General features: G+C 42.7%; 2 protein-coding genes across 5 annotated transcripts in view; one reads left to right on the top strand and one right to left on the bottom strand.

Moving 5' to 3' along the window:
- Positions 1-6,163: 6,163 nt before the first annotated feature.
- On the top strand, positions 6,164-10,633 carry LOC142391665 (PI-PLC X domain-containing protein 1). The gene is made up of 7 exons (XM_075477631.1): positions 6,164-6,386; positions 6,509-6,645; positions 7,698-7,823; positions 7,905-8,060; positions 8,321-8,433; positions 8,585-8,655; positions 9,507-10,633. Exons 1-7 carry the CDS (start codon positions 6,284-6,286, stop codon positions 9,815-9,817), a joined length of 1,017 nt encoding a protein of 338 aa, XP_075333746.1. The 5' UTR covers positions 6,164-6,283; the 3' UTR covers positions 9,818-10,633.
- Positions 10,014-22,837, bottom strand: part of LOC142391664 (uncharacterized) — a 66,928-nt gene continuing 54,104 nt past the window's right edge. For 2 of the 4 annotated variants that reach the window (XM_075477627.1, XM_075477629.1), the window contains 20 exons: positions 22,625-22,657; positions 22,464-22,499; positions 22,314-22,373; positions 20,607-20,684; positions 20,447-20,482; positions 20,309-20,362; positions 18,643-18,714; positions 18,456-18,521; positions 18,331-18,361; positions 18,177-18,227; positions 18,055-18,089; positions 17,828-17,944; positions 17,328-17,475; positions 16,772-16,836; positions 15,849-15,977; positions 15,699-15,731; positions 15,184-15,606; positions 14,905-15,102; positions 14,626-14,735; positions 10,014-14,064 (listed from right to left, as the gene is read on the bottom strand). In XM_075477627.1, coding sequence (XP_075333742.1) covers positions 13,857-14,064; positions 14,626-14,735; positions 14,905-15,102; positions 15,184-15,606; positions 15,699-15,731; positions 15,849-15,977; positions 16,772-16,836; positions 17,328-17,475; positions 17,828-17,944; positions 18,055-18,089; positions 18,177-18,227; positions 18,331-18,361; positions 18,456-18,521; positions 18,643-18,714; positions 20,309-20,362; positions 20,447-20,482; positions 20,607-20,684; positions 22,314-22,373; positions 22,464-22,499; positions 22,625-22,657 — 1,983 coding nt within the window. In that variant the 3' untranslated portion in view covers positions 10,014-13,856. The remainder of the gene's footprint in view (positions 14,065-14,625; positions 14,736-14,904; positions 15,103-15,183; positions 15,607-15,698; positions 15,732-15,848; positions 15,978-16,771; positions 16,837-17,327; positions 17,476-17,827; positions 17,945-18,054; positions 18,090-18,176; positions 18,228-18,330; positions 18,362-18,455; positions 18,522-18,642; positions 18,715-20,308; positions 20,363-20,446; positions 20,483-20,606; positions 20,685-22,313; positions 22,374-22,463; positions 22,500-22,624; positions 22,658-22,837) is intronic. The other 2 variants (XR_012770596.1, XM_075477628.1) reach the window with 2 other exon arrangements.

Raw genomic sequence — 22,837 nt, 5'->3', positions numbered from 1 at the left:
ACCAGGGTTCCACATCTAATTAGTGCATTAGTGCACCGAACATGTTCCACAAATTACCGCCCTGAGCGTCAGAAAGAGAAATTACCGGAGTCACAAGATGACACCCACAAAAATTAAGAGATGTTATTCCAAGAAAATTACTTTCGATGATCATAGATGTTTTTCAGAAAACGAGAGTCATCTCTAAACTAATCTATATTTGTACTTTAATGACAGACATGTGTCGGTCTTCACTTGTATGCAGTCACTGTGCGCGTAGTGAAACCTCCAAGTAAGAAAACCAAAGTGGACAGGTGTAGCATCACTAGCATTAAATGGGAGCTTTTTCAACTGCAGCACCTCTATCCGTTCCAGGAAGCTCAAGGAGCGTGTGCTGTGGCAGAGCGTTTGTTTGGGAAAACTTTTCCGGAAAACAACGCATGCATTTAAAGCAGCCAGACTGAGCTCTAACCAACTCATGAAGAAAAAATCTTTTCATATTTTGACTGCTCTGACATTAAGAACATGTATAAACATGCACTGGTACTACTTTCAGTTGCTTTGACTCATGAAAAGCAGAAATAGTCATTCAATATCTGTATATGATATCAGTCATACATCAGCAACATCAGTTGCGTCATAAACAAAGAGGTTTTCCTCCAGGTGCTTGACCGTGGTGATTTGGTTCGTCTGTATACACTGTAAATAAACAGATATTCTAAGTTCTTCAAGGGATGATGATGGTGGAAAGGGCCAGATAAATGATTTCTACATGAACATGAACACTGGAATTCATGTTCTGTATGAAACCAGAGCAATGATCAAAATGATCTTCATACTTAGTTTTACTCATTTTCTGCTCCTCGCACACGCACGTCATCTCAGACTGCCTGATCGTTGCTAAATTCTTTTGTGTTTAATCGATGAATTTTGTTGTTGTATTTTCATCTGCTAAGTAAAAGAGCTTTTCCAGCAGCAGGTTTATGTTGAGCACAGATACATGAAAAAAAAAAAAAGCTTTCCAAACAAAGAATGTTTCACAGGTAGGCCTATATTTTGCTCCTCCGAATGTTTCTCTGGAACACATGGAATCAGTACAGTACACTCTCTGACATACAGCCAATGGCAATAGGTAATTCCATCTTTAAACATATAAACACATATAAATACTTATAAACACAGCATCCAGAGCCAATCTAGCAGGCTGAGTCCATTTTTATAATTGGGATGCACAGATGTATCCGCCTTACAGCAAATATTCAACTTGGTAACTGCAATCGGTCTATCATCAAATAGGATAATATCAACTGATGGCAGAGCCTAATATTCATCTGCTAATTAAAAAAAAAAAAAGCAAATGTAGGTCTATCAAAGTACTGAAAAGAGTCATATAGTTGGTAATGGTTTAACAGGTAAAAAGTATTTTCAACAGTTTCGTTAAAGAAAAAAAAAAGGACTACGAGTGGTTGTAATGAACAATACTTATAAATGACACCATATTTATTTGCTCCTAAACACTGAAGGGAAAATAAATGACAAAACCCAAGTCAATATCTGCTATACATACACAAACACACATCACTATATACAGTTTGCACACTGATGAGCATTCCAGGGGAAATGTAGGATTTAGTATTATACTGAAGGACACTTTTGAACAACCAAACTTCCTATTGGGGGCTGATGTGTTTTTTTCCCCAAAGAAAAAAGGTACTTGGCTAGGCTTAGGCAACAAAGCGATATGCTTAAATTTAGGCACCAAAATTGATTAGTTGAGTTTAGGGAACACAACTACATGGTTAAGTTAAGGCAACAAAACAATATGGTTACGTTTAGGCAACAAAACTATTTGGTTGAGTTTGAGGAACAAAATTTGTCAGTCTGGTTTAGGGAACAAGGCAATCACCATCATGTAACTCTAAAAATTCTGAACATAGACACAGTTGCACGTCATCTAACTGGGTTGAAGTTGATTCACACTGAAAAACACTGACACAGTAAGGCCAAAAACAATTAACTTTTAATATTCATGCATAATACAGTTTCAGACATGATGGATGGTCTTACAGTATTCGTTATAATACTTTTTGAAAAAATGTTAGACATTTTTTACATTAGAAAAGTGATACAGAGAAGCAGTTTGAGGGAAACAATGCAGCTGACCACTTGATTTAAGAAGTAAATCAATATCTCATAATCACGGGTCACTGTCGAGTCTTTATGTCAGAAATGATCGGAATCAGTTGACATGTGAAAATATTACATACTCAAGTCTGAATTACAAAGGTTCATGCCCATATTGAAAAGATAACACATATGAAATAAAAGACCCAATTGTCAGATGGACGCTTTTTCCAAGCAGAGAAATCAGAAGAGATAATTGTACTGAGAAAAACAATAAAAAGATTCTTTAACAGGAACAGTGACAGCTGCAGTTTGGTCCCCACACAAAATAAGTGAATTAAAGAGGTAACTCATCACAGTTTTGAAATTAAGAAGCCCAGACAGTCGGGTATGACCCATTAATACTCATCTCACATGGTCACAAGGCTTTTTGCTTTCCACATAAGCAGGAAAACAAATTATGCTAGGTCTTCCAAATGGACATGTGTCCAAAGCACACATCCAACAGCACAAAAGATGGTTGCAAAGGAAAAGATGTGGTTTTGACCCCTTGCTTAGTGGTTTGCAAGGGCAGTTGTTAAAAAGGCTTCACAAAAAAAAAGTGAATAAATGCAACAAAATAAAAACCTATAAAAGTAGAAAAGGAAAACAGATTTGGTTGAAACAAATTGGTCTGGAACTGTTTTTTTTTTTTTTTGTACAGTTTTCATAGATAGAGTCATGTTTCAGGAGCCATAACATCAAAAGCACAATCTCCTCTTGCTCGAAGCCAATATGAAGCAATGATCAACAAATACTGGTCAGAGGACCTCAGAATCCTATGGTCGTAAATCTGCTTGACCATGCAAGGCTCTGACTATAGCAAGAAGAATTCTAAACTGGATTCTGAATTCTACAGGAGCTAATGGAAATGTAATACTCCCGTGGTAGCCATTTGCAGAGCTTTCAGTCTCTGCAGACAGACATATTTTCAAAGCAGACGAACAGACGTACAGTACCTTAAAACAGTCCTCGAACAATGCACAGGCACCGGAACCTGTGATGGTGGCACACGTTGATCGAATACTGATTGGTTGGAAGGTAGCTCAAACCTGCTGGAACCAGGAGGGGTCAAAGCAACTCATGAATATTGAAACATTCTTGAGGAGGCTGAATAACATTGTTTCTGATTCGATGTTAAGGCTGCATTACCACAAAAACAGCAAAAAGTATGGTATTTCTGTCGATTGTCGTGACTGAAACTGTCCCTGACCACATTTTACCTTGACTACACACACACAAACACAAACTTGTTCTATTATCTTTGTGTTGATTCACCTTTGACAATACGCATTTCCCAGCCTCTTACCTCAACCATTACCGAATGGCTAACCCTAACCATTAAGTTTTGACCCTCAAACATCTCTTTCAACTTGTTGGATCCCAAAAGTATTATGGGCTCCTAGTTTTTTTGGATTCCACAAGCATTGAAAAACAAGAGCACACCCACACAAAGCATGGGAATAAAGCACAAGTGGCAAAAGGAAATAAAACTAAATTAAAAACAATAATCATAATACAATCAGCTAAATCTATTAAGACATTGGGGTTTTTCACATTCAACCTCATATGTCTCTGGTCCCAGGTTATGTCCCTGAAAAATGTAACAACTAGACTACATAATATTGTTGAAGTAGCTAGCTAATTGCTGATAAAGTAGATAAGGTTTTATGTTTTCCTGCTATGCTTCCTTCTGGTGGCCCAGAGGCTGACACTGAAATGTCAAGATGTTTGACAAGTAGAAAACAATCTGACTTGACTTCATTTTAACTAGACTTTCATGCCCCATTCACAGATGGATCAGATGACCCAGTGTGTCCAGTTTAAAGACCATATGTTCTTCATTTCATCCTCAGGTCACAACAGCATTTGTACGGTGACTTTGCTGTTCGTTTCCATGCAGCTTTCATTAGTCACTGCATTTCTCATGATCTCTTTGAATTGAGAGGCTCGTTGTTCCTATGAAATCATATGATGAATGTTAAATTGGGTTAAATAATAAATATAATACTTTATTATGAGGTAGTTTCTGCAAAAAAAAAAAAGCCTAATGTGAATCTGCCAAGGGAGAGAAGCTTCATTTCATTCTCTACTGTTTCTTTGAATGGCGCTAAAGGCATGCCTTGTAAGTGCTTAACAGCAACCACTCCTCTGCAAATAAAGATTTCACGTGTGCCTCTTCATCAAGGGTCAGCAAAGACACATGGAAACAGGGCATATTGGGTGAAAGGCAAATACTACTCGACTGTTCATGGTGGAATTCGTTGTTTTCGTGTTACAACTGTCATTTGCAAAACCAGGCAACACAAAATGGGACTTTCTGCACCTTTTAAAAAGCCTCTTATTGTTCCAGTATATTTATAAGCACACATTTTGTAAATGTAACAGGATAATCTAATAGCAGGACAACAGAGCTGGATGAAGCATCATGTGCCTGCAAGATTTCCTGTGGCTGAAAGTACCCCCTGAGGTTGTTGACTTCCTATTGAATGCAATAAACCCGAACAAGCCCAGAGTGAAAAGAGTCAGCCTCAGGTACAAGAACGGAATTCTCTAAAGAATTTAACAATTATGCACAAAATGTCCCTCTGTGGGAGAGCAGCTCATACTGTCACAGCTCTTGTTATTTACTTATAAGTAAATAAAATAATCAACGTCCATTTATCAGGATTACATGATCAGATCCTTAAAACAAATGTCTAGGATTAGCCCAGATGCTAATTACAGAATTATTCACTTCCGGACTTTAGCTGAACTTAACATAAACATCTCTTGACATTCAACCTGTGAATCCCAGAGCCATGGAAGAAAGTTAACGGAACGATTCCTGAAGTTTAATCATCAAACATCAAGGGAACATCAGGGAACAATAGGGAACCCTAAATAAGAAAACTTGAGATGATCTTTTGGGAATTTTTCCCCAGGATTCTGTCAAGGTTATTTTGAAAAAAATAACAAAAAACACAAGTTGAGAATTTTATCAGGCTGTATTTCTCGAATTTTCCCAGAAAATTGCTTCCAAATATTTCTAAAGGCTTTTGGGAACTTTTTGAGAATATTTTCCAAATATTATTGATTTTCTTTTCTTTTTTTTTTGTGACCCCTTTAGAAATCTTCAAAGGGAAATTTACAAAACATTTAAAAGGCCTTGCAGAGAGCATTTGTCAAGGACTTCTTAAGAACTCTTTGACAATTTCGAAAGGCAACTATCATCATACATAATCAGAAACGATCTCCTCTTAGGGAACCAACCCAAAACCTTAAAGGGACAGTCACTTTAAGGTTATTTTATCAACTAAATCAGTACCAAATGAACACTAAATGCAAGGTACTCCTCCCAGGTTTCCAGTTTTCCAACAAACAGCAACAGATACATGAAAGAAAAAAGCTAATAAATACTTGTGCTCTGTGCCAGTGCTTTTGGTGTGAAGGCAGTTGGGGTGATTCTGATTTCTGAAGACGCAAAATGCTTTTCTCTTGGGAGAAGTTTAAAGGGAACTGCAAGAACTGTGTGGCCCCATCCACCGTTTTTGAAATAAGAAAATATGTTCAATGTTTGCAAGAAATCCCAAAGCAATGGGAACATATTCCAACTGTATAATTTAATTTTAATTCAATGTTACTGATCACAAAAAAGGAATGTAATTTAATTAGCTTGAACCTGGCACATTTTAGGTGGCTTATTACTGCCCTCTCGTGGCGTTAACGCACAGCGATATAACTAATCTTTTCGGGGAGTTTATGCTTTTAACTGCACAAATGCACTCAGAAATGTTGAATCTAATAAGAAAATTCAATTTCAATAATTTGTAATGTAGGAACTGTGATAAAAAATAAAAACAAAAATTCATACTGCGATATGTTTTATGTAGAGGGCAACCACGGAAACTTCAAATGTAACATGGTTAATTTGACTAAGAGTTTTTTTTTCATTAATTTCAGCATTCGCCGTTCCAGTCTACTGTATGCGTCTATCTTTAACTTGGAAACTCCAACAGGAAGTGCTATTCTTTTCTTTTTTTAAATAATGCGGAAGTTTCTGTTAAGATATTGGTTTCATATTGAAAACATGAGTAAGGTGTGTGTTGAGCCTTTGTGACCAAACAGCGAGGCGGCCGGCGTTTCATTCCACCGTAAGAACATGGAGGACAGGCCGCGGCCGCTGCGAGGAGGTAACCCGGACTGGATGTCCCGTCTGCCGGAGGAGCTGCTGGATGTCCCGCTATGCGACCTGGCCGTCCCCGGTATGACAACACACGGGGAGCTTATTATTTCATATCGAAACGCATTTCACGATGATTTCCGGATGAAATCTTAAAGAAAAATAAGTAAAGTGTGGGACTTTTTTTCTTTGTTGTTCCAACAGGGAGCCATGACAGCATGTCTTTCTGCCTGGACGTCTCCTCTCCGGTGGTCAGGTCGGAGTCCTGTCTCCTCAGACTGACCGACAGGCTGTTGCCCTGCTGCACTCGCCCCTGCGTTTACCGCTGGGCCACCACACAGGTACGGTGGCCCCCAAAGTCAGGGGGCCCACAAAGGTGAAACCTGAAAAACAAAACCCCAAACCTCTAGCTCCGTCCAACCCTCAGTTTAAGTACCCATACAACAACAAAGAGTTTTTTAAAAACGTTTGACAAGTGAAGTTGAATTGATCTACGCTGTCAGAAGCTAAAGAAGTGCTCCTTTTCGTGATTTTAGTCATCAAATTCTTGTCGTTTTTAGTCCAAGAACATGTCAGAAGCTTGGCATGGCGGACTCTCTTGACTTTGCAGAGCATCAACTGTCATGTGACAAAGCCGAGCAGGAAACAATCTCATTTCAAAATCATCAGATCCAGACCAGGACTTAGAATTAGGTCAGTACAAACTCAGAGGAACGACACATACTCTATTACACGGGTCACATTTATTTAACACTAGCTCAAAATGTAGTCGCCCCCCCCCCCTCTCTGCCTCCAGAAGAATTAAGATGGTAAGTAGCTGCCAGCTGCTGCTAATCAAATATAGGTAATTAATTATCATCAGCTGGAGGGAGCCTTTATTTTATTTTTTTTTAAAAGAGAGCCATATGTACACACGGCTTTAATAAATCTGGTGAAAAAGGAATGCTTGTGCACATAGTTTTAAGCGTTTGGCACCAGGTACAGACCAGATGTTTTGTTTTTCTTCTTCCATTTCCCGATAGATAATAAAACTTGGCACTGAAGGAGGGTGTACTTTGTGTTGCACATGACTGTGCATTCTTGGAATATTTAAAAAAAAATTCCCCATACAAAAAAAACTTCTCATCATTCCTGACTGTTGAATCATTTTGAGCTCGGATAAACAATATCAACTAAACGACGAAGCCTTGCTGCACACTACCGTGTACAAATACAACGAGTCATATTTAAGAAGCTGGACTACGACTCAAATCCAGTAATCAAACCCCCTGATGATCTGTGAGCCCCCCCTCCCCCCGTTAATTAAATGACTAATTCCTGAGGTGAAACCCTTTATAAGTTTTTACTGTTCAGTCTGTTTGTTCTTTTCCTGCTGTTTCGTGTGCTTTTGCAGCAATCAGTCCTCAGTGATCAGTGTGAACTTGGCGTTCGGTTCTTAGACCTGCGGATCGCCAAGAAGCCAGCAGGGGGCAGCAAATTGTTCTTCGCCCACGGCATCTACACTTTGATGACAGTGAAGGTACGCAAATTAAGTCGAACACAATTAGGTGGAATTTATTTGTTCACTTGAGTTTTAGTTAATATATTTATCTGCCCCCAGGAGGCTCTGTGTGAACTGGCTACGTGGCTTGACGCTCATCCTAAAGAGATCGTTATCGTCGCCTGTTCGCACTTTGAATCTCTGACCGATGAAGATCACACTCATCTAGTGGAGTTCATCCTTTCACTCTTCAGCAGGAAACTCTGCTCCTCGCAGGTAGGGACGTTGGTCAACCAATTATTCAATTAAAGAAGGGTTTACTGACATCTGGTGGTGAAGATGCAGACTGCAACCAAAGTTCAGTTGAATTTAGTCTCATGTCTAATTTGATCCTGTGGCTTTATTGCATTTTAAAGTTGAATTTTCCACCAGATAATATATTAATTGTATTTTTTTTTTATATGACAGTTGAAGCATCTTGTTGAACGGATGATAATCCAACTGTTTCACGTGTGCGTGTAAACTCTTACGTGCAGGATGTTCCCACTCTGCGGTCCTGTTGGTCCAGAGGTCAACAGATCATCGTTTGCTATGACAACATTCAGATGGTGCTGCAGCACCCTGAGCTGTGGACTGAGATACCTTACTGGTAAATTTCACTGTCAGCTTGAATCGATGGCATAAATATATCATGTTTTTTTTTTTTTAAATTGAGCTTGCTGTAGATATGAATCTAATACAGATGTTCCGACTGTTCTAACACTTTACCGTCTGGCCTCTTGGGGGTGCTCTGTTTGCAGGTATGCAAACAGCCCAGACCCAAAGAAAGTGATCGCTTATCTGGAGGCGCAGAAGAGCAGAGGAAGACCAGGTACACAACAAATTGAACTCACTGTCCCGAAGTACTCATCATGCAGAATGGCCCTTTAATATTTTAAGAAAACATGGGCTGTGTTCGAAACCGCATACTTCTCCTAATACTCCTACTACTCATAGTAACTTTAACTCTTTTAAGTTACCGGATGCATACTAGATTCGCCGAAATGTTGGGCATGCATCATGAGGTTACTACTCATACTCAAACTACCCAAGATGCAACGTAACGTGATGTCGCCGATCGTCATTTCCTGTCAAAACAGCAGTTTCAAGCTAGCTACAACGAGGGTAGGTTCACTTCCTGTTTTCAAAACAAAAGCACCAATTGTATCGTAATGGCTTTCCCTATGATAAAAAGCAACGGGTATTTTATTTTGTGAAAATAACCGGAAGTGCGTTGCTCACTACGGCTAGCTTTAGTAGCGCTGAATTCGTCAGAACAAAATTGTAAATAGCCAGTATTTTGGCAGGTTTTCAACACGTTGAGGATCTAAACGACTACTTTCTCGCCTGAAAATGTTTCAAATGTTGCTAAAGTTTACAGAGTTTAGAGCTTAAGCGAAATCAGCTTCAGGCCGGCTGATTTCGGCTCGGGCAGGAGCGAAATGCATTGTGGGTAAACGCTCTGCATACTGTCTGATCGATCAGTATGCAGAATGGAAGTGTGCAGTTTGCAAGTATGCGGTTTCGAACACAGCCATGGTCTCACTCAGTGATCTGACAGTTTACGAGCCTCCATGTTGAAATGAATAGAGAAGTAGAAAGCAACCTCAAAGGTTTAGTAATACTACAAGCAGGTCTTTCTGAAGTATTCATGTAGCACGCTGGTGTTCTCTTGGTTTTCAGATGGTTTTTACGTCTGCGGTCTGAACCTGACCGAACACGCTCCGTACATCTTCTTCCACCCCTGCCAGAGCATGAGGAGGATGACACTGGAGGCTCTGTCGTCTCTGCTCCGCTGGACGGCTGAGCAGACTCCAGGGCCCCAAGGAGGCGGAGTCAACATAATCTGCTCTGACTTCGTAGAGGTCAGTCAGTTCTGCTCGACAGTGATCGGCCTGAACTACAAACTGCTGGGCAGAGCCTGGGCGCCGGCGCCTCGTCCCGCGGGCACGAGGCCGGAAGCATCTCCCCCGGATGCTGCTGGAACTGGGTGACCACCACATGAGCTGTGGGTCTTCAGACGGTTCCACTCAAGTTTTTCATTTATATATTTTTTTCAAAAACCTTGCTGCTCTCAAATGGACAAGCCGACACCCTCCATCAGTTTTAAGGAGACTTCACACCTTCCCTTTCCAACTTTGCCCATCTGGGGGGACAAATAAGAATGTTGCGTCAACCAAGAGACAGCTGTTAAAGATCCAGCTCCATGTTCACTTTTTATTTCATCCAAGTCTTAATCAGCCCACCGTCTGCCATACCTTCATTCAAGTGATTCCTTTTACATCAAATTGCTTAAATTTCCTGTTTCCCTTGCGTGAATCATAATCACTTTCACACACCGTACAGCTGCGTGTTGTGGCTAACAAAGTTGCACATCCGGGAACATTTACACAATGACTATTAGCACCTGATACACGATGTATATATTGTAAATACTGAAAATATATCAACACTTAAAGGCTTATTGAGGAGGGTATTCCTAAAGGTAAAGGCTCACACTAAGACGTGTGGTGGGGTGTTTCTCTGCAGGGGAACCCGCCTCTGCCTGGGATTTTCTTGTTTTTAACTTCTCATAAAGACACGGGTCAACACGAAGAATCAAAAAAATAAAGACAAAACACACCAGCTTTTAATGAAATCCAGTGATAGCCCAGCAGAAAGCTGGCTGAGCTGTATTTTCCAAATTGTCCTCTTTTTTTTTTTAAAGTCTTTTAGTGCTGAATTTCCTTGTGTTTCCATTGTTTCCTGTGACCAGTTCATGGTAAATGCTGTATTAAAAAGAAAAGAAAAAAGACAATGTTTTAAAAACATCAGTTTCGTGGAATTTTTTTCCCTCTCTCCTTCTGTAGAGTTTAGCATCTTTATTGTCTAATCTAAACACCGGCGTTGGATGCGACACCATTTTCAACAAGTTGAAGCCAACAACGCAGAAACCCCCTGGACGCGGAGGCAGTGTGGTTTGGTCATGTGTCATATTTAAGTGATGCTGGTGTAAAATGATGGCTTGGAGGGGAAAAAAAAGGACCTATTTGTTTGACGCCTGCCACCTCGTCTCCTCTGCTCATTTTCTCAGGAATCGAGAGTCCTTCCCACAAAAGATGTGAAGAGAGGAGATGAAGAGGCACAAATTAGAGGCCAATGCAAAGAAGGATTATAGCAGCGCATCAAACTGACGTAGTGAAATACACTTGGAAATGATTGGGATCTAATTCCAGCCGGTGAAACTCTCCTTGCTCTCTCGAAACACAAGACTACGGAACACATCTTCACTGCTAGACAGCTTGGTTATCTTCCCCGTTATTTTTGGACATCCACAACAGACAGGTTAATAAAAAGGAAAGTCTAGACTTGGAAGGCCCCCGTAGGAGGATACCATTCAGAACACGGCACAAAATGACTCCTTTGCCACTGGTGGGCCAATTACCAGAGCAGCAGTAACATGTGGTGCGACACAGATCAAACCGTCAGCCGTATAGCCTTATAGTTTGGCTGATGACGCGTACCGAGGACAAAGAACTTTACTCACACGTCGTCTCTCGCAACATTGCTTCCGGTCCAGGAGGCTAAATTACAATAAGACTGAGTTACTAAGTGCATGCAGACACCTTAATCTGACAAGAAATTGGATCGGATCGAGTTACTCGCGAGACCCCGAGACAACTCGGTTGAAAGTCAAAATAAACGTGCTTGTGGACGGGTGAAGCACGTGGTGAATTAGACTTTTTTTCCCGCGGTCGGGAACCGGAAGTCGGAAGAGACGATATCACTGTTGTAGTTTCCGTCGCAAAGAAAAACAACGCGAATGAGAATGCGCCGTTGTGCATCGCGTTTGTGCAATAAGCAGCTCCTCACAAACGAAATGTAGAGGGACGTAGCTTCATCTTGCTCTTCATTCGCCATTTTCTCGAATGCCTGAGTTTGGTGTTGAAGGGGTCAACCAGAAGCGGCTCTATTAGCAATAGTTGAAATGGGTACAGCGCCACCTATCGTATCGGAGTATGACATGCTTTGTGCCTCTGATTCGATTCATTCACCGCCATATATCTAAGGGTAATTACCCTTGCTCAACTCATTCTTATTGTAATTTAGCCAATTATCTGATCCTCTCAGTGCCATGTAACCCCACTGACTGATTTTATTCAGCAGGACGCATGATTCCGTGCCCCCCGACAGAGGAGACGGGCCACAGCCGTTCGCCAGCGGATCTGCGACTACACCAAGACGTAAAAACACACAAACAGCTGCGCACAACACATGAACGGCCGAGTCCTCTTCAGACGTCTGAACGTGTTTTTTTTTTTTATTGGTTCGCTTGCTGGGAGGCGCAAACTTCAAATCATCCTGGTTCGTCAAAAGCGTCTACGTCGCACATCACAGGTGGAGTAGAAAAAGTACAGTTTATACATTAAAAAAAAAAAAAAAAAAAAGAACAATAAATATCCGTTACTGCTAAAACATACCTTAAAACATCTTCCCTTGTAGCAAAGTGGAAAGGGTATTACTCAAGTGCTGGAGTGGGGGTTACAGAAAACAGTCTAAAGGGGTTAAAAACATACAGAAACGCTTGCTCTCACACTCTAAATAAAATCATAATCGTCTGAATATTTCATCCAGGATCCAAGCTCTGCTCATGATACAAACACTATTAAAAAGTAACTTTTGTGTAGATCATTATTGACACTGTTCTTCAGGTAAAAACAGAAAAAAACATGGCAGTTCAACCTTTGTTTGTGGCAGTGCAGACATCCGTTTGGAGGGGCGAACCCCCCCCTCAAGATAAATCTGATGGCTTTAAGTCGTGGTGCTTTCACGGAGACGACAAAAAAAAAAACACCTGTTTTAGATTGTTTTGTTTTTTTCTTCTCCTTGCTTACTGCTGGAATATTTATAGATTTACAGCTTTTCAGTTTGCACAGTTGTTTTATCTGTAACGCGCTCAAGGGTTTCCGGATGCGAAAATAGGGCAAGAGTCACTCGAACTGACTCCAAAGAGAAATGTGTCGGTTTATCTTCTCGTCTGCGAGTTTCTCTTCCAGAGCGCAAGATAAGGGGGGAGGACGCTGCTGCAATGATTCAAGCAATGATAATAAGGTTTGGCCTTTGCCAATTTACTGCTAAATGCCCCATTATTTACAGCAGGAGGATAAAAAAAAAAAAAAAAAGCAGCTTGTTTTCAGTTTTGTGCTTGACGTGGCTGTGATAGATGCCGTGAGGTCGATCTTAATTTACCGGAGGTAATCTAAAACAACCTGGGGGCTCCGACTGTAATCACGAAAATAAAGCTTTATTTTCTTCCAGCACTTTTCTGACTCTGACATAGCGAAACAGGACAAACCAACACCAGACAAGACTCCGACACCCGCAGCATCGTGGAGTGGAGGCGTGCAGCGGTAGATAATGTCGCCCAACACCCAGAAAACTGGCTTTTGCGCGACCCTCCCCTGATTCTCAGCAGCTCTGCTCCGCTCCACGCCAATTTGTGCCGCTCTTGATGGACTGCTCCGGCCATTACCGAGATAAGCAGGCTGTGTCTGTGTTCATAGATCAGTGCCTTGTCCGCAGCTCATTCGCAGAACTGATCCCTCCGATCAGCCCTTTTTCTACATGGCGGCGCTAATTTCCCCCGCTTATCTTCGTATATCTGACCCCACAGCCTGGTGCTGATGGAGAAAGACTTTCAGCCTCGACATGTTTTTTTTTTTGCTGTGACAGAAAAGGCTCGAGGCTCAAATCTGACAAAAACACCTGGGCAAACGCCAAGATTGGCATCGCAGCATGCCAGCAAGGTGCAAACTGAAAGGCTGCATCTTTGGAAATCTGTGTGTGAGCTACTGTAGGTCACCTGACCTTAATTTGGTTTCAACACGTGGAATGATCTTACGAACCACCATATAAGAGGGGCAAGCAAACATAAACTAATAATTCGTTAGAAAAAACATATTTACAAAGCACCACAGAGTGTGAGAGGACAGACCAAAGTGTGGCCGGACTGCGCGCTCGTTGTCCAGCGTGTGCGTTTGTGTCCGTGCGTGTCTATCTCTTGGCGTGGCTGACGTAGCTGTTCTCGACGCACAGCACGACCAAGGGGGTGGAGCAGCTCGTGGGGAACTGCGACGTGAGGCTCTCCGAAGACGACGCCATGCCGAACACCTCCCGGCCGCCGACACGCCACCCATCGCAGATGCTGTCGACTTGGTGCTGACCGCTGCTGCTCGACCCGTGCCACATCATCTTGTCAGGCCTCCGGGGGGAAAAGTAAAAGAAAAAGAAAAGAAGAAAGAAACAAAGATTTAGTGGGACCATGTTCAGATGATGATTTAAGACAAAGACTAAGGCTACCTTTACACGGAAACGATCTGAAACCAAAACGCAAAGGTGGCGTTTCGTTTTCACTTTTAAATCTGCGTTTAGACGAGCGCTTTAGGGTGAAAATCTGCGTGCATACGGAAACGCAAAAGTGTGTGACGTTTCATATTTATCGATGCAGTAAACACGCCAGATGGCTAGGTGGCAACACTACCAAGACCAAGTCTTTCTACTTTCTATGTGACGAGAAATGCAGTTTTGCGTTTTCATCCTTTACACGGTGGCGCGACAGTGGAGCGTTTTCAAGAATTCCACTCTGGAGGGCGGTTTCACTTTTTTGCGTTTTCATGCCCCCAAAACGCCGTTACTATCTAAACGATATAGTGCATCCGCAAAAAGGTTTTGCGTTTTTAACCCGTTTTCGTTTCCGTGTAAGGTGCCCCTTAAAGGGGACGTCGAATCCTGTTGTCGGTTATGATGCCGGTCGTTGCCTCACCACGTGTTGTCTCTGAGAACGTCCTTGCCGTCGAAGGAGTAGACCGAGACGTCGTCCTTCATTCTGCCATTGTTGAAGATGGCGTTCCAGTTGTCGTAGATAACCTCATCCTGCAAACAAACGCGCAACACAATCAGCTGAAAACAAACGCATGCTGCGAGGTGGCGTAAAACAAGCAAACAGAAGATATTTCAGAGTTTCAGATGTTCTGATAAGGCCAACAGTTTCCCTGTTACCAGCATCTATGTTAACACGCTGTAAAATATTCAGTTCACTCACCTTCAGGTTGACTATTGGCATATTTTCCCTGTCAGCCTTGCGGACGATGCTGTAGAGATCCTGGAGTCTGGAGGACAGGAAGGCCCGGAAAGTCCCCTTCATCCCAATGGCCTGAGCCTGGGTGAAGCACATGAAGTCTGCGCCTCGGATGCCCCTCATGGCGCCGGTCTGAGGGCTGTTCAGAGCGATCAGGTGGAGCTGCACGGAAACAAAAAGCTCATGTTTACCTGTACAACACGACTGGCTGGAGTTTTAGAGGAGTGTGGCAGCTTCTCTTACAGCTGGCCCTGAAGTGTGGCTGTGGACCGGAGAACGAGGCGGAGACGATGGTCTCCGCTGAGGTGTGACTGGGGCAGAATACCGACCGTCCGGTTGGCTTAAGCGGTCCGTGTAGCTCGGAAACCTGGGATCTGTCGGCGCAGGGTACCGCGGATCAGGCTGGTATCCCGTGTCGGGGTTGTACCGCGGATCAGGCTGGTATCGCGTGTCGGGGTTGTACCGCGGATCAGGCTGGTATCGCGTGTCGGGGTTGTACCGCGGATCAGGCTGGTATCCCGTGTCGGGGTTGTACCGCGGATCAGGGTGCCGGGGATCGGTGTAGGTTGTGTCCGGCTGTGACGGAGGCTGGGCCGGACTCTCGGCTGGCCTCTCTGGCGAGTAAGGGACGACTGGAGGCGGCCCGACAGCCGCGACGCCATTACCCTGAAACATAATGTGGGTGTGTGTTACATAATAGCACATGACGTGTGTTGTCAGAAGAAGAAGAAGAAAAAAAAAGAGGAAGTTAGACTCACATCCACATTTGGTAAGGCGATGTAGCTCCCGAGCTGAAAAATAAAGCAGAAAACTGAATTAACGCACAGAAATCAGTGTTAATAAAGAATATTTGTCATTCTGGCTGATTTAGGATTACGATAAAGACAAAAAAATTTTTTTTAAATCACCTGGACCTGACGAACTCCTTCTCGGACCCGTAGGTAGAGGTCTGTTTGGTCTATAATGTACACCAGAGAGCCTTCAGGTTGTCTTCTAGCTGTGGCCGTCATGGTTTCGTAAGACCTCAACACCGTCACCTACGAGCACATAAACACTGTGCAGGTCACTGTGCAGGTTACATGTAGATCCAAGCACACGACTTCCAATTTAGCTTTTTCAATTTCTGTTGGTTTTCTTGGCGCCACAATGAGACAAAGGCTGCAAAGATCTAAAATAAAGTTACTCCCATTTTTTTGAGCACTTCGCCAAGTTAAAGGGAATCCACTGACTAAACTAAAAACTGGCTTCCTTTACCAATTCGGCTTTTCTACGTACAGAACTAGAAAGTTTGACGACAAGAAATACAAGGAGAGCTGCAACTTCATAGAAAAAGAACTCATCTGAAACCATTTGATAAGCTGAGAAAACCCCTTTTTCGGGTCGAGACATCGTAAATGGAATGGCTCCGTGGCTCCGGCCTTTTCTTTAAGTTTGACACTGGGATCACTTCATTTGTTGTGAGGACAACTCGGGAACATTCCAAAGAGCATGAGACGTGGCTGGAGGCAGCAGAAAAGCCGACAAAGGGAGGCCAAGTAATCACACGCAGTTTAAACCAGAAACAAGCGATTGGATCATTTTAATATTTGGGTTTTGCAGAAAATCTTTGACCATTTCACCGTTTTTGTAAAAGTTACTAAAATAGGGATAGAGCTGTTTCTTTCTCTCACAACATGCCATCCCTTCTGTCCATATTCTCCCATCGCAGAAATGATTATTTAATCCTTTATGCCACATATTCCTAAAACAATAACACGCTTTCTTTTCCATTTTATAATAGAAGACAAGAAAACGCAGCTGAAACGTCTGACTTTGTGGAAGGTTTACTCACCCCTGAGTGGATTCCAGGTAGTCCTGGAGTTCCAGGTGGTCCTGGCGGTCCAGGAATACTGATGGCTGCCATTTAAACAGAGTGCAATGAGCTTTAGACTGAACGCAGAATATTCAAACAGGCCTGATGTCCATAAAAAGATGGTGGATGATTAAATCCTTCGCTGTTCTGGACTGTTTTTGTTCTTGTTTTCAATAACTGGGACCTATGCTTTCCGACAACGCTGTCGACCACAATTCACATCGTTCAAAACTCACAAAAACCAGCATGGAAATCATACAGACAGATGCTCAGGAACCCGCAGGAGAATTATGATGCTTTAAAGGACTTCCCTCCAGTCAGGTCATAGTATTCTGTACACTGAACTCAAGTGTTACGAACGGCTATATCGTCATGGTATTTTAATGGCTCCGTCTCTCGTCCTTAAAGAATAGTTAAACAATGAGCATATCCTCCTTTAGACCTCAGATATCCTCATCACATAAATGGCTTTAAATGAGAAAACTGTTGTGAAAATTAACCTCATATGTTTTCTGTGTTTTTTCACATGACTTACTCTGTGTGTCCCTGTAAGGCCCGGACAGGGCCGGTCCTGCGGGTCCTGGGGGCCCTGGTGGCCCAGGTCTGCCATCGTAGCCTCTTCCAGGTTGTCCAGGCGGCCCCTGAGGGCCCGGTGGGCCAACGATGGATTCTCCTCTGGGGCCCTGATAATACAAAGAAGGCAAAGTCTGAGTTACAGCAGGGTTACAGGTAGGGTTGCAAAGGGATGGAAAATGAACGGTAAATTTCAGGTACATTTTTGGAAACTTTCCCTGGGAATTTTAGTTCGGGAATTTTGGGAAAATTCCAAATTGGATCATTCACACGTAAACAAAGACTTTCCATCAACATCAGCTGGTGTGTAAGGCATTCACACATTGCTTGGCTTACACACGTTCCCATAAAATCCCATTCATTCTCTTTAATTCCCGCAGAAAGTTTCCAACTTCCCGGAATTTTGCAACCCCAGGATCTCTTTGAAAAAGTCGGGGGACAGTTTTCATGGTGTGATCTTACTGGAGGTCCAGGCACTCCTGGGGTTCCGAATCCGCTCCCACCATAGCGGGGGTCATAATGTCCTCCGCTCGGTTCTCCTTTTTCTCCTTTCAAGCCCATCTCGCCTCTCAGCTCGTTCTGGCCGGACAAAACATAATACAAGAAGCAGACAAGAAATCCGATGTGAAAACATTTTCATGCGTACAAACGTGACCCGATGTGATCGTAAACCGTGAGGACAGGTTTACCTTTAAAGTGTAAAAGTCGATGTTTGACCCGTAACCTGGATTGGAGACATATAATGCAATTAATCTGCGAGCACTTTTCTCTCCCAACTTTTCTCTGCATGATTTACATGAGGTGACGCTACCTGGAATTTCAAAAAACCCTGGTGGTCCACGATCGCCTTTCTCTCCTTTAACTGCAAACAAGACGGACAGCAGTTCATATCTTTTCAACACACGAACGATGGTTTGTTTTTCCAGAGTCGAGTCGAAGCGTTTCTTTCTGAACTGTGAACTCACCGGGGTTAAACCTCGAGTAGTCGTCGTATCCCTGAAAGGAAAACGGGGACATTTCAAATCACTTGACATCATTAGAATGTTCAATAAAAAGCAGCTGGACGGGAAAAGTCCACGTTTCGACTCACTCTGACTCCACCGGAGGGAAGGGGCGGTCCAGGAGGTCCGGGGGGCCCTGGTGGACCTGGGGGACCCTGAGCAACGACAAGAATATCCATTACTGAGCGGGTCGCTGTTAGTGTCTCACATTCGGAAGCAAATGGGATAAAATTCATTGAAACAGAAAAGGGTCGATTGGAATCCTGTAACACCCACAGGGTAACTGTATCCAGATCCACCGCCTGAATCGCCCCTCTCTCCTTTGGCGCCGTTCAATCCTGGTCGACCCTGAAACCAAACCAAGTATTCACGTTTAAATCCTGTGCCAGGAAATATTCACACCTACCTCTTCTTAAATGGCGACGATTTAACGAACGCGTTAAATGGTGGCAACAAAAAAAAAAAGAGAGGGTGCACCAACACCTCGCAGTCGCGTACAGAGATCCATAGATTCTAGAGGGATTATCCGGCACAAATGATCATCAAGCACATGAAACTCAAGAAAGAAGCGCAAATTGGTCTTAAGGCATCTTTTGACAAGTTTTTTTTGCAATAACGTCGTTATTGGGAATGCATCTGGTCACAATCGTTTTGAGGGTAATGCGACATCAGGGATACTTTTACAAAAGGGAAGGAAGGAAAAAGGGAAGGGGTAATGTGTCAGTGGACCTTTCTGACGGTCATAAAACTGTTAATTCACTCAGATCTACGTGTCACTGACGGCAGGAGAACACGCTGCATCGAACAGATCAGTGTGTGGATGCAAAACAATTTCCTTCAGCTAAACTCAGACAAAACTGAAATCATTGTCTGTGGCCCACAGAAACAAAGAGAAAGTGTTATCAGTCACCTTGAGACTCTCTCTCTAAAACCTAACTATCAAGTTAGAAATCTCGGGGTAATATTGGACTCAGACCTGAACTTTAACAGCCACATTAAATCAGTAACATCAGCAGCTTTTTACCATCTAAAAAACATTGCCAGAATCAAAGGAATAGTGTCTAAACCAGACTTAGAGAGACTGATCCATGCGTTTGACTCCAGCAGGTTAGACTGCTGTAACGGCCTGCTCACTGGCCTCTCTAAACGGGCTATAAGACAGCTGCAGTACATCCAGAACGCTGCTGCTCGAGTCCTGACTAGAACCAGGAAATACGACCATATTAGTCCAGTGCTCAGGTCTCTGCACTGGCTTCCTGTCGCTCAGAGAATAGACTTTAAAACAGCTCTGCTTGTGTACAAGTCTCTTCACGGTCAAGTGCCAAAGTACATCTCTGACATGTTAGAGCCATATGAACCAACTCGGGCTCTGAGAACCTCAGGGAGGGGTCTCCTGCTGGTGCCCAGAGTCAGGACTAAACAAGGTGAGGCTGCGTTTCAGTTTTATGCTCCTAACATCTGGAACAGCCTTCCAAAAGATGTGAGACAGGCCTCAACTCTGACAATGTTTAAATCCAGGCTGAACACAGTTCTATTTAGCTGTGCATATGACACCTGAAAGTATTTTATCTGCTCTCTTCTATTTTAATTTAATTAATTAATGATTATTTTTATGTTTTATGGAATGATTTTATTGGCCTGCTTGTGATTTTATGTAGCTGTAAAGCACTTTGAATTGCCTTGTGTACGAATTGTGCTCTATAAATAAAATTGCCTTGCCTTGCCTTAATTTGGTGCAAAGAATCGAGGAGTTTCATATGTATTTGTACTGAGAAATAACCTCCAGACCAGCGTCACGACCCTGGGGACAGTGGTACTTTTGGTCTGGACTCAAACGTCACAGTTCCCAGAGCAGTTCCAAGAGATAAACATTCATGCTTTTGAGAGGCTTTCACAGCCTCTTAGTCTTGAATTTACTGACAGGCTGACAGTTCCCACTTACCGGTCTGCCAGGGATACCGATCTCTCCCTTCAGGCCTGGAGGTCCCTGTGGCCCCTGGAGAAACACATACGCTCATTATTATGAATCCGATGCAGTCGGCTTGTCACACGGCTTTAAAGTGACAAAGATTTTACATACTGAAGGTCCCTCTGGGCCAGGACCTCCGCTCTCGCCCTGTAAGTCGACACACACGCTCAGTGTAAACATCACAGAGGGACTTTTCAATAAAAGATGAGCTAGTAGAACAGACGGACGTGAAGGTGTAATGCAGGAATTCATTAAAGAGAGATTGAAGTACCGGTTGTCCTGCCAGACCTCCCAGATATAAAGGTCTCCCATCAGGTCCCATAATGATGCCGGGCTCTCCTTTTTGTCCCTGAACAAAGCATTGATGTTTACACAAAAATAATCATTACATGACAAGAAAACGCATCTGGTGTAATATTATTTTTCTTCAGATATGAGCCTTTAAAAATCGAAAAAAAAAGTGGAAATTGAGGTTATGAAAGAAAAGAAAAAAGACATACTGCACCAATAACGGCTGTTATCTACACATGAATATTTAGAATAACCGTTCTGTTACACTGAAAAATGATGCTACCTAATGTGGCAGCTTACACACACACACACACACACACACACACACACACGCACATACAGTCCACTGGTCCCTTATCTATATATTGTCTATCATTAGAAACATACAGCACATTTAGGATCTAACGCTGATGAGATGTGAACTTATAATTTTAAGACAAATATTCTACATCATAAACATTACATTACATTACATTACGGTCATTTTGCAGACGCTTTTAACCAAAGCGACTTACAATAAGTGCGTTCAACATCAGTAGGCAAAAGAACTTCAGGTCACAAGAAATCACAAGTGTATTTCCTTCCAAAACCAAACAGCTAAGAGCAAAACTAGTGCTAGAGTAAGTGCAGTAAGTTAGGTACCTAGACAGAGGGGAAGACAATTTAGAAAACAAAGACAATTTAGGATTCAATATAAACACGAGAAGCTTGTGCTAAAGAAAATTAAAAATTAAAATAAAATAAAGGACCAGACTCAGTGAATAATTCCCTACACTCCCTATAATATAGATTAGTGAGCAGTGCTGATCAAGCTGATCAGGAGGTTCTATTATACAACTATAATAATCTACAAAGTAAGAAGTGGAAAATTCCAGTGGTGGATGGAAGCAGGTGAGAATGTCACTTCCCTACATATTTTGAGATTACTGAATAGTCCCCGTTTTACTCATGACAGCTGAACAGCAACACAGTCGCAGTGAAAGATGTGATCTTTTACTCCAGCTGAGGACACCACGAGAAAAGCTGCACCACCACAAAACGACTGTTTTTCATGCAGAAGGTACTCGTTTTGTCCAGTAGACTAAAAGCGGAAGTTATCGCGCCGCAAGGAATGAGTCGGGCACTTTTCAGAGCACGATTCCCTGTTTTTGCTTCAGAGATGCCTTCAAGAAAACGTGCTTTTTGGTTGCGAGGGCCGAGCTGAGCCTTTTTTAGCTTCTCCAAAGACCCAGGGATCTTGGATGAGTGGATGACGTTCGTTTTTTCCTGGCCAGCAGCACAGTTGGGAAGAAGTACGGCTTTGCGAGGAGGCTGAGGCTAAAAGTCGAGGCTCCTCCATCACCAAAAGGGCACAGTTGCAGTTAATGAGCATATTTACCAAACACAGACGTCGTGCAACAACCTCCGTTGGAACAGTTTGTAATTGGGGGTGAGATTCTGGCTCGAAGACGTATTTCTGGCTGCAGGTGGTATATATAGCCTTATCTCGTTTTTTCTCGTTCATATGTTGTCGCAGCATCCTAGCAACTGGAGCGGTGCGCACCTACGAGTCACCATCATCCCTATCATCCTCAAGGAGGAATTATGAAGTGTGCACAGCTAATCCAGAGGTACCTGAGATCAAGAATCACGTAAGTGGAAATGATCCGGCCATCTCTACTTTCATGAAAAACATGGATTATCCTACCTTAGGTGCATATCCAGGAGAACCTGTGTCCCCTTTGTCTCCCTTTGGCCCAGTAGGCCCCTAAATTAAAAAAAAAACATGTTATAACATTACTCATCTAAATTAATAATTTCTCAAACTAAACTGTGTGGTTTCCATAATGTTACATACTCGGAAGCCTGTTTGCCCTGAAGAACCAAAGCCTCCCTGAAGAAGAGAGAATAAAAACACATGAAGCAAAGAAAAAAGAAAACACACTTCTGTGACTTGTTAAAGTGGCATTAGTTCAGTGAGGTTGATGGTGAGGTCAGTTAGGGGATCAGAGGACTCACCTGTCCCACTTCGTTCCAATACACTTCGTTAGACTACAGCAAAACAAAGTTAGGTCAGTTAGTAACAAACAATCAGGCAAGCAGTGGCCGTTAGTGAATATGAGGGAAGGCTTGCTAGGTGGTGATAAAGTGGCATGCCCATGTGTGACAGTTGATTTAGTTTTCACAGGTGAATGCGGACTCAGTTCTTCTCTACCATTTACATTTTCAACC

The sequence above is a fragment of the Odontesthes bonariensis genome, chromosome 11, assembly GCF_027942865.1.
Source record: "Odontesthes bonariensis isolate fOdoBon6 chromosome 11, fOdoBon6.hap1, whole genome shotgun sequence".
NCBI classification, from domain to species: Eukaryota; Metazoa; Chordata; class Actinopteri; order Atheriniformes; family Atherinopsidae; genus Odontesthes; species Odontesthes bonariensis.
The sequence above is the reverse complement of the archived record's forward strand: the minus strand, read 5'-3'. Positions and strand labels throughout refer to the sequence as shown.